Here is a 10,615-nt window from a genome sequence, read left to right as displayed (position 1 = left end):
ATAATGAAACACGATGGTGGCCTTGCTCTAGTTGCAAGTCAGTAAGAGGCCCCGTAAGAGACAAGCCATGTAGGATCTGCAACTATAAGAAACTGCTCAGCCGACACTAGCACAACTTGGAACGAGAGAGAGTATACTTAGCGGACGCATGATAATATAATTGAATCATTTTAGGCTCATTTTGGCCGGCATTTCAGTCGAGACAAGGAGTGTCTACGTTCCAAAGTATTAGATATTATGAACAAAAACCATAGAAGCCTTCAGCCACTGGAGGCTAGGGCAACGCAGCATCCCAAGTCCGTTCTCACGCCTAAAAGAAATGTGACTTTTCCCCGTGAACGATTGCCAGCCTAGGTGTAACACACATCAGTTGTGTTCACTGTACCTCCATAGGCATCGACGGCTGTTGATTCATCGCCTCTCCTAGCTGACAACTCTTCTGAAACCCTCGCTGCTCAGTGAATGATGCTACTGATCCGTAGCCCGAATCCACCTGGTGGCGGTGGTGGCGGCGGGAGCGTTTGCTTTCCACAGATGTGATCTCAAGATCTTGGTCCAAGTCTTCGACTGCTTTCCCCTTGTCTATGACGTTAGAATCCTCTGTCGAGTGAGGAGGCATAACGTCAAGACCGCTCTCTGCCTCGATGATGAACTCTTTCCACAAAGACGAGATGCGACGAAGATTGGATTGTAACTCCACCGCATCGGGACGGCCCTCGAGTTTTGTTTCCACTATGCCTTGGGAGTGCTGTAGAGCAACCTCCAGCAGATGGAACATCTCAGCTGCTTCAGGACTGGGAAGAGCTACTGTCTTCGCAAAGATGCGTTGGTAGAATCGCTCAATCAAATGCATGTTCTTGGCGTCGAGGACCGAGACCATCTTGGTTCCGTCGGCGAAATCGCGTTTCATGGAAGTGACCGAAGGGGCCGGCGAGTAACCAGTAAGCACGCCACGGTACTCGAATTGCTTGAGTAAATTTCGAGTCGTGCCCACCGAGGCAGCTGTCTCGATCATAACAATCTTGCCTGGCTTAACATGGCGGGAGACAATCTCCACAGCCTGTTGCAGGTTTGTCGGTCCTTGACGCGACTCCGTTGGAGAGGCAAGGAAAGGTGACGTGATCAGGTAGACGTTGGCGCGTGCTAGCTCTTCTTCATCTGATGTGATCTTGACGCTGTAGTTCTCAGTACCGGAGAAATAATCACGAGTCGTATCTGCGGACTCTTCTGAAGGATCAAAGACAATGGTACGATAGTGCTGCGCGCAGGTTTTCAGCAACTGCATAGCGTACGGGTTGCAGCCGAAAATGACCACAGTGTCGTGCCGGGGGCGTGGGCGCCCAATGCTCCGTAACCCGATCTCTTTCTCCTCGTCAACGGGAACGGCGACCTTTTCCCGAACTGTGGCTTCAGCGACGACTTTGCGGGTCTTGCCCCAGCCAAAGGAGTCGACGTAATAGAGGGCGTAGAAGAGAACCATGATATTGATGAAGGGTCCGCCACAGACATACATCACACAGCCAATGGCGTACTGAACTCTTTCACGAAGCGTCCGAGGAAGCCAGAAAACGATGCAAATGTAATACGTGACTGGTACTAGCATGATTGACGCGAAACAAAGGATAACCCATCCTTCGACGACTGTGAGGCTTGTCAGCGGTGGAAATGTCTGGCGGAGTGGCTAGACATACAGAGGATGGCTGCAATCAGCGCACCGAGAGATGCAAAGACGAAGATGTTGATGAACCAGACGAGGCAATTGGCGATTGCAAGGATACGCTCGAACCAATAAATCCCAGGGGCAAAAACGAGGAATAGGTCGTTAGATGTAGCTCCAAGTGTCCAGCGTCGTCTTTGCGATAGAAAAACGGACCATGAATGAGGCACATCGGTATATGCGCGTGCTCTAAGAGCTTGTCGAGTCTGAGCCTTGGGAAATGCGGAAAGCATGAGACAGACGTGATTACGATCTTCGCTGGCCGTTGCTCGTGTATGTTTCAGCAAACTGTCAGTTGGCTTCGGACAGTATCCAAAGAGATCCATGAGGATTTTGTCTCCACAGGTGGTTTCGCAGACCTTGAGCAGTTGACAACATCCTGGTAAGCATGAGACTTTGTTTGTCACCATGGATTGATGTAGACGGCGGAGACCCTGCGAGATGGTGTATTCTGCTGATTGGTACAAATTCCACAACCCCCACTGACTGCCTGTGAAGTCAACCGAGACGTATCCGCAGACGCCGATGGTATTAGGGTAACGACTTTCTTTTAGCAGCTCAGAAACACAGGTGGCCTCGAAGATGGTATCGCCGTCCATGCCAATAAGGCAGTCGGCATGTGTAATTCCAGCGTCGGATGCTAGAAAGGAAGCCATTTCTCCGAAGAAGCTAGGACTGAAGATGACTTTCGGCTTTTCATGGCGAAGATTATACTTGTAGAGAAAAGACCGCAAGACGATGAGACTATCGCGTTTGCCTTGATTCTGCTGTTTGACAATACAGTAGTAGGGAAGTCCTCGGTACGTGCCTTGTTGGGCTTCCACATCCATCTGTTCATGCGTCCAGGTGATATACGCGTTCTTGATATAGTGCCGTGATTTACGATCGAGTAGCAAGTCATCCAGGAGGAATTCGCCGCTTGTCTTCTCCATGCCAGGCCCTCGGACTCGACCATCTACAATAATGATGACAGCCTTCTTGTGCTGATCGATGTTGACTTGGTCTACCAATGAGTCCAATGACTTTGTGAGCTCTTCCGGCGTTTCGTTGTAACATGGCAAGAGGTACACGAGATCCTCGGGCTTTGCTGGTATCAGTTTCTTTGGTTTCCAGATGCGGAATCGTATGCCGTTCAGCACAAGAGAGCAGACCATGACGGAGTTCAAGAAGACGGTGATGGTGATGAATGGCAGATAGATGTAGTAATACATCGGCCACTTCCAAGTCGCAAAGATGAACATAAAGCTGTTATGTCAGGAGAAAGTCTCTAGTTCTTTGGATTTCAGACACTCACTTGACGCACACTACAGCAGCAATCAGGTATATTCTCTCTCGTCCGACTCTCCCTTTGCCGGCCGTCTTCAGTTCTTCTTCCGCATTATATCTGGGCTCCACAGGCACTTGTGATACGTACCTCCCCATTTTTTGGGGCGATGTCTCCTCGGGTGGGGGCAGATCCTGCACAGTCGGATAATTTGGCAATGCCGTAGGACGTTGCCCGCTCGGCGCATTTGTAGCATGGCCGCCATCTGAATGAGTTGCACTCCTGCCACTGCTACTTGAAGCCGCATCACTTGAAGAACTTTCGGTGGCAGGGGGAGTAGGAGGCTTTGGGGGTTCCAATCCCACTTCCTTTAGTCGTCCTCCTCGGGGCATTTTGGTAAGCTTCCTTGGGATTCTGACACCGTAAACCTGTGACGGACGTCGTGGTGCGATGCCGAGTTTGGTAGGTGACTCAAACGATGGTGGATTCTGCGGTTCCGGTGACGACGAACCCGCTGGATGTCCAACCGGCGATGCCTCGTCCCCAACTATCTTGGTGCCTATATCCTGACTCGTACCTGGCGCGAAAAGTTAACCCGTTTGCATACTCCGATCTCTGGAAATTTTCGGACTGGAAAGAACCTACTTGGAGCATTGGGCACACCGTCATTGTCGCGACCCTCAACGCTGCTTGTCTCTGAGTGCTCCATGTTCAATGCGACTGATAGATCGACTCAAAAGATTTCTATGCAAGGATCGAATGCCGAACGAAGGGCATGTATTGGAGGTCTACAGAACGGCTCCTTGGTGCGTATGATATTCGCTCACGAGAGGACTTTTGAAGAATTGAGCCTCGTCTTAGTACTAGAAAGGATGTGGAGAGGCTAGAACGACCACTTTCGACACAATCCGTCCATTCTTGGAATCAATCTCTGGAGCTGAAAACAGACTGTCGGCCACAGGGCATCAAATCTAGGTTGCTGCCATGGTTCTCTCAAGCCATGCTCCGAGACCCACCGATGTGTTAGTTGCTTTGAGGACAACACAGCTATGGGGTAACATCCACCCTCATGCCGTTTGGTCCAAAGACTATAGCAAAGGCTTGAGAGGAGAACGCCATGCTGAGACTACCGCCGTACTCCATGGTCCGCAAAGAGAAATGTTGCGAAAGGCCAGACCTCCATGGCTTCCCAACCCTACAGCTGTACTCACCGTTCCTGAGAGCCCCAGCAGACATTACGTGCTCTTGCATTCCGGGAGTCCAGGTAGCCATGGAGTCTAGCCAAGAACTACTAGTTTCTCCTCGCGTATTGTCCGAGTGTGAGGCTCTCGTCCACATACGAGTCCACGAGGAGATCATGGCTGGCTTTAGTGGTGGCCAACAGTGTCCAGTGCCGAAGTCGGTGCGAGGTTGAGGAAGCCATGGAGATGGTGTGATCTAGACGCTGAAAATCTGATTTGGCTTCCGAAGCATTCCAGGTGCCAGGGTTGTACTAGCGGTAAACGCCTGTTAGGAGTCGCCTGAAGTACAATACGTGGTACAGAACCTGGAAGTGTATTAAGTTACATGACAAGCAATACAATGTACCGAGTGCAGAATACATACTTGATACAGCAACAAAAGCATGATTAAGCGTCGTAGCTGTATGTAACGCGCTAGTCTCTGTGCAGTGGATGGTACAGGTAGGTACATCAAGCGAAGAGTGAGTGGGCCAAATATTCTCTCGTATTTTCGCTACATCGGTGTCATGCAGGACCCGGGGACATGGGTGCACACAGACCAATGTCAGTGCGCGCCATGTGCAGGCCAGGCACACGCGAGACGGAAACCCTCCCTGTCTTTGCTTCCTCCCGCCCGACTAGCTGCATACGGTATGACAAAGGACGGTAGCGATCTGGGGACTAAATTTATTTTGTGGGGAAGCCAACATCATGCTTCATCTAGAGGTGGTCCATACATTACTCGCCCAAACAACTGATCTAGCTCTACAACTATTGCGGCAGGACCCCTCTGGACTACAATTTCTGGCTGTCCTTGAGGGCCAGCCAGTAAGGGCGACCGGCTTGCAAGCCCCAAATGCAAACAAGAGCTGGAACAAACCTCTCAACACGTGCTTGGCGCTTCATGCTGGACATCGCCTGCCGGCCCTGGTACCTCCTTCTGCACTATTGAAAAACAAATATGGTATACGCACGGCTCAGACGTCCTTTTGTCTGTTCCAGATGCGCCTGAGGCTTGCCATCGCTGAAACCTGACGAGTACTCTTGCTGCAAGCCTGAGACATTTCTTCTCTTCGAACCCAAGTTCGCTTCGTGAATTCAGCCAGCATGCCTCCATGAGAACCTTTCAAGGTAGTGGAACCGTCACGATGGTGTGAACCCTTCTCCATTGAGCCCATAGAGGGGAGCTGATGGTAATGGCCTGGAACCCCCGAACTGTTGCCCCTTGATTGCCCCATGCTCTTCGTATCATACGACATATTGCCTTCAATAGTGGTTTCTGCTGACCTGAATGGAATTTCAAATTCAGCGCCGCCAACCCTGGCCATACGTGCCGTCCTAGTCAAAACAAGAAACGATAGTGGCAAAACAACCTGGCTGGTGTCGCAGGGTTGCGAGGCACGCCTGGCCGGATTTGCACTCTGATGTCTGCCCGTATTCGTTTCGCCCACCAGTGCAACATAACGGAAGTGGTAGACAACATGACTACATCGCCGATGTGAAGTCCCCGCCGTGGCTGGCTGAAGGGGACCGTAGAGGAGGGCCACGTTGAAGATTGTTTGGACGTGGATGGCATAGCTTGGTGACGCTGTTTACCACAATTTTGCACTTCCTATCTGGATATTTTGCCACTCAGCCAGTATGAGCTGGCCAGAATCACTGGTGCTTAAGGGTAATCCTGATGATGCCGTGCTTTGCTTTCAGGAGGCGAAATGCAGAAGAAGGACCATCATTGTGGCGATCCATGACCTTCAGAGGCTGTGAACGGGTGCCTTGATTCGGATGCTGAATATCCCTCAAGTCAAGCATGCACAATACAGTATCAGCACGTAGCAAGTCATACACCAAGCAAGTCCAAACAATAACATTTGCCTCCAGTATTGGAGAATGACCCCTTAATCGTCGCCATACTAGTACTGCTCGTTTTATACCGCCCCGTGCATTAAGCATTATTTGACAGACCGTCATCGTGTGGAGAGAGAAGGACAAACATCCTGAACTCCCATAGTGTAGAGAATTCAGCGAACATCTTGCAGAATCATGGACAATAATTTACCACCTGTACCCCTCCCTCGAGCTCTTCCAACACTCCAAAGTCCAAAGACACCTGCTTCAATGCGACAACGATTATGTCAAACCTTTCCAGCATTTCCTTATTCCATTCTGTATTCTCATCGAGCCGTGGCACATAAGGCAGATCCTGTTCCTTGACCAAAGGATCAACGAAGGTTACATGTGCTTCCCATTGATCCAGGAGACGCTGGATTAGCGAGACGGCTGGGGAGTGCGAAATGCCAGATTGCCCACGCTTGAAGCCCACACCTACGACGAGGATGCGAGGGGCAACCTTCGAGAATTCTCCCTCGGTCTTGGACTTGAGGAAAGTTTCCATGAACTCGTCGCACAACCGGGAGGGACGAGACCACATACGCTCTGTGGCAAGTTGTAGGACAGGAAAGGCGCCGTTGCTCAACAGGTAGTATGGATTGACAGGGATGCAATGGCCGCCGACGCCCAGTCCCGGCGTGTACGGCAAGTACCCAAATGGCTTGGTAGCCGCCGCGTTGCAGACCTCGTAAGGGTTGATACCATGCGCAGTGCAGGCATCCGCCATTTCGTTCGCATAAGCGATACAGACCATACGTTGGCAGTTCTCGTACAGTTTGGTCATTTCTGCAACTTCAGGGCTCGATACCGGGACGACAGAGGCGAAGACTTTGGAGTAGAGACGTATAATGCTGTCAAGGGAGCCGCAGCTTATGTCGTCGAGGCCGGAAAGAATTTTGGGGATGTCTGTGAAACGGGGAATAGCACGACCCGGATCCACGCGCTCGGGTGACATACCGCCTCGTAGACCCCGGGCGACCATAAGATCCGTGAGGAGTCGGCGTGTCATGCCGACCGCAACTGAGGATTCAATGACAATGGTAGCTTTGGGTCGGGCATAGAGTCCCACAGTGTAGACTGCAGTTCGTAGATGAGATGTGTCGATTCGTTTGTCTGGGTGAAGGATTGTTGGGACAGCAATCAGGAAGTGGCTCGCATCAGCTAGCTGGGCTGGATCGGTGGTACAATGGACGGATGGAAAATCCCTCAGCGTCTGAGCAACAGTGTTGATCCTCTTTTCAGAGATGTCATATGCGATGACCCTGTAGTGTTCCGCAAAGGCTGTGACGAGTTGGATGCCAACATATCCAACACCCATCACAGCCACCAGTGCTGGTTCATTGCCATCGACTGGGATGGATGGTGTTGGCGGAGGGCTGCTGAAGTAGGTTTCTGGCGGCGGTGTGTCTGCCGTCAACGAGTCGGAGAACGAACTCCAGACATCCTGAGGTCGCACTCGGTCGAAAGGGAAAGAAGCCTCATGGTTCAGAGATTGCTTCGGAATGTCCGCCAAGGCATCTCGCTCCTCAATTTGATACTCGGAAGAACCACAGCTCAAGCTCTGCACATCCTTCAGGGCAGCTATCTGGCTTGGCAAAGAATGCTGGAGAAGCATGTTTTGAAAGAAGGGCTTGGAAAAGAAGACTGTGCTATGGAGAGAAGCAAATGCTTGCTTGGACGGGGAACATACACCGGCAAGGAGGACTTATATCGACGAGGATGGCCGAGGTGAGCAGAGCCCTGTCAGCATTTCTTGAATGCTTACCGGCGATGAAAAGGTACTTGTGGCGCCAATCCTGTAAAATGACGGCAGCATCTTCGCATCGAGACCGGGACCCTGTTCGTAACTCGGAACAGAGAATGTTGCAGCTGAACGGAGCTGAACAGATTGTGCTTCAGCAGCAGCAGAAACATTTTCGCCGGAAACGAAAAACACCTCTGTCCGTCCCATGCTCAGACGCTCGAAGGCAACGAGGAGCATCCCTCGCCAGACCTGAAAGGGGTATGCATCGACTTCTGGAGCCCCACTGAACCAGCAGTGGCTGAACGTTCTAGTTGCGCTTTGGAAAGTCTCCATTGCTTGCATTTGGACAAACGGAGACATCTGATCGCCATTGATCGGTTGTGATTTCTTCTCTTCACATGCTTCCATCACACCATCCGCGACCTGCCAAGCCGAGGCGCAAGTCTAGCCTCTGAGTTTCTGCTGCAGCTCGCTGCAATGTATAACTTTGGCTGGGAAGCCTTGCACGGGAGTATAATGCTACGGTTGGTTTGGACAATCATGGCATATGTTTTGTGAGCGAGACGTTCTGGAGGTAAAATACGACTGGCCCAGAGACCAGAACCTAATGGGGGCCGAGCTCGAGCCAAAGAACCAAGCATGGCAAAGGTAATGATATGGTACACTAAGCCTTGTACCAAGCCAGAAGCTCCATGACAGAATGTGGCTGTATCAAGCTGTACGGTAATTCCACTTAACGTATGGTATTGTCAGACAACAACTCTAGCGATGTCAAATGCCAAGTATGTACCAAGGACTTAATTCCTTGGCACTGAGGTACTCCACCGTCTCCACTCAACCTACAACGTAATAAGCTTCCGAGTCATCTGGGGTAATGGACATCAGAAGTTCCTCGGCCCAGCTCGTGTTCTCTGTACGGCAGACCCATGTAAGCAGCCTACTTTAGGAGATCGCTTGTACACGACTTGCACCTCTCAGACCTGAACACTCATGGAGCTCTGCCCCAGGATGCACACAACGCCTCCCCAGGGACAACACCCAATGAGGACTTTAGGTGCGCAAGCGAACACGATAATCCTCAACGCTCTGCAGGTCAGGCGCGCGCGTTGTCAGAAATACGAGGACGCAAGTCAGTCAAGCATAAGCGAATCCGTTCTTTTTGGCTATCCTCTCGCCCCCTGGCTTGATTCTGTCCAGCATTGCTTGGATGCCATCTTGCCTTGCGACTTCGACCTCCTTGAGCCAACTTATTGATTGTCGTCCCGCAAACTATTGACGCCTCATTTTGCTATTTCGTTTAGTCCACCATGGGTTCCGAAGCATCGCTACCCCTGATTCGAAGGCAATGTGCTGAGACTCAAGGGGAGGATGGGAAATTTGCTGACCATCATTACCAACTCTCGTCAGGTTGGCAGCGGTCTCATCTATATATCCGCACCAGAATCTTTCCATGGCCAGCAAGTTGTGTTGCAGGTCCTTTGTGTGTCCTGAGTCTTTCTTTCCTCGCGCCACAGCGCCTTCACCTTCGTTCCCAGCTGAACAGATTGCAGCTATTGCTCCCATTGGGGCATTGCCAAGATGATGTTCTTGCCACTCGTTGCTGTACTTCTGTTGGGTCCTTCATTTACACTGGCCCATCCTGGTAATGGCCGTTTCCCGCCACTGCTGGCAAGAGCAACCAGCCCTGATAATTCTTGCGGTGGCACGAATGGCTACACCTGCCCGTCCTCCATGCCTTGTTGCTCGAAGTACGGTTGGTGTGGCAGCACCACTGACTATTGTGGTACCGGATGCCAGGCAACGTATGGGACCTGTACAGTTGGCCCTACGAGTCCAGATAACACTTGCGGAGGACCCAACGCATACATTTGTCCTAGCTCGCTTCCATGCTGTTCGCGCTATGGATTTTGTGGTTCCACAAGTGACTATTGCGCAGCTCCAGGCTGTCAACCATCGTATGGAACTTGCTCGGCTGCTGGATCGGCATCGAGCTCATCGTCGTCTTCAAGCTCTTCGTCATCACAGATATCGTCGTCAACAGCTTCCTCGTCTTCGTCACAGACGACGACATCGAGCGCATCATCAACTTCTTCATCGCCTTCTTCATCGTCTTCTTCATCATCTTCTTCATCATCTTCTTCTTCATCAACACAGACGACAACATCGAGAACATCGTCTTCCTCTTCCTCCTCCTCATCCTCCTCCTCATCATCATCCTCGTCACAGACGACTACATCGACGACGTCGTCTTCAACAACTACTTCCTCGCCACAGACCACTTTATCAACTTCCTCTTCTTCATCTAGTACATTATCATCGACGGCTTCCTCTTCAACAACTCTATCGTCCTCGACCTTACCTTCATCATCAACAGCTTCCTCCTCATCTTCCTCGTCCCGGACTACGTCACCCTCTTCTTCGTCGCACTCACTGTCGTCGACGACTTCGTCTTCGTCATTACAAACAACTTCATCGACCTCTGCATCGTCATTATCAACGTCTCAGCTATCTACAACGACAGCCACCCCTAGCTCCTCCTCGACGACAACCTCCTCGGTGCCGACATCTTCCTCGTCATCATCGACTGTCTCGACTTCTCCCTCGACTACAGCTTCATCGTCAACTACTAGTTCCTCTCTATCTTCCGGTATCAGCACCACTACGACAATTGTATCCTCATCCACTTTATCAACAACGACCTCTTCCAGGACAACCTCTTCCACGACAACCTCTTCCACGACAACCTCTTCCAGGACAACCTCTTCCACGACAACCTCTTCCAC

At 51.2% G+C, this 10,615-nt stretch overlaps 3 protein-coding genes across 3 annotated transcripts; 1 reads left to right on the top strand and 2 right to left on the bottom strand.

Moving 5' to 3' along the window:
• Positions 1-376: 376 nt before the first annotated feature.
• Positions 377-3,373, bottom strand: PV05_03069 (uncharacterized protein; the record flags this gene model as incomplete). Its single annotated transcript, XM_013463691.1, has 3 exons — positions 377-1,641; positions 1,692-2,962; positions 3,012-3,373. The coding sequence occupies 3 exons, from the start codon at positions 3,371-3,373 to the stop codon at positions 377-379; spliced, it is 2,898 nt and encodes a 965-aa protein (XP_013319145.1).
• A 2,866-nt stretch (positions 3,374-6,239) lies between these two features.
• PV05_03068 (uncharacterized protein) lies at positions 6,240-8,240 on the bottom strand (the record flags this gene model as incomplete). Its single annotated transcript, XM_013463690.1, has 2 exons — positions 6,240-7,673; positions 7,854-8,240. The coding sequence occupies 2 exons, from the start codon at positions 8,238-8,240 to the stop codon at positions 6,240-6,242; spliced, it is 1,821 nt and encodes a 606-aa protein (XP_013319144.1).
• Positions 8,241-9,732: 1,492 nt separating this feature from the next.
• PV05_03067 (uncharacterized protein) lies at positions 9,733-10,138 on the top strand (the record flags this gene model as incomplete). Its single annotated transcript, XM_013463689.1, has 2 exons — positions 9,733-9,787; positions 9,858-10,138. The coding sequence occupies 2 exons, from the start codon at positions 9,733-9,735 to the stop codon at positions 10,136-10,138; spliced, it is 336 nt and encodes a 111-aa protein (XP_013319143.1).
• Positions 10,139-10,615: the final 477 nt, after the last annotated feature.

This window comes from Exophiala xenobiotica (genome assembly GCF_000835505.1).
Source record: "Exophiala xenobiotica strain CBS 118157 unplaced genomic scaffold supercont1.2, whole genome shotgun sequence".
In the NCBI taxonomy this organism is placed as follows: Eukaryota; Fungi; Ascomycota; class Eurotiomycetes; order Chaetothyriales; family Herpotrichiellaceae; genus Exophiala; species Exophiala xenobiotica.
The sequence above is the reverse complement of the archived record's forward strand: the minus strand, read 5'-3'. Positions and strand labels throughout refer to the sequence as shown.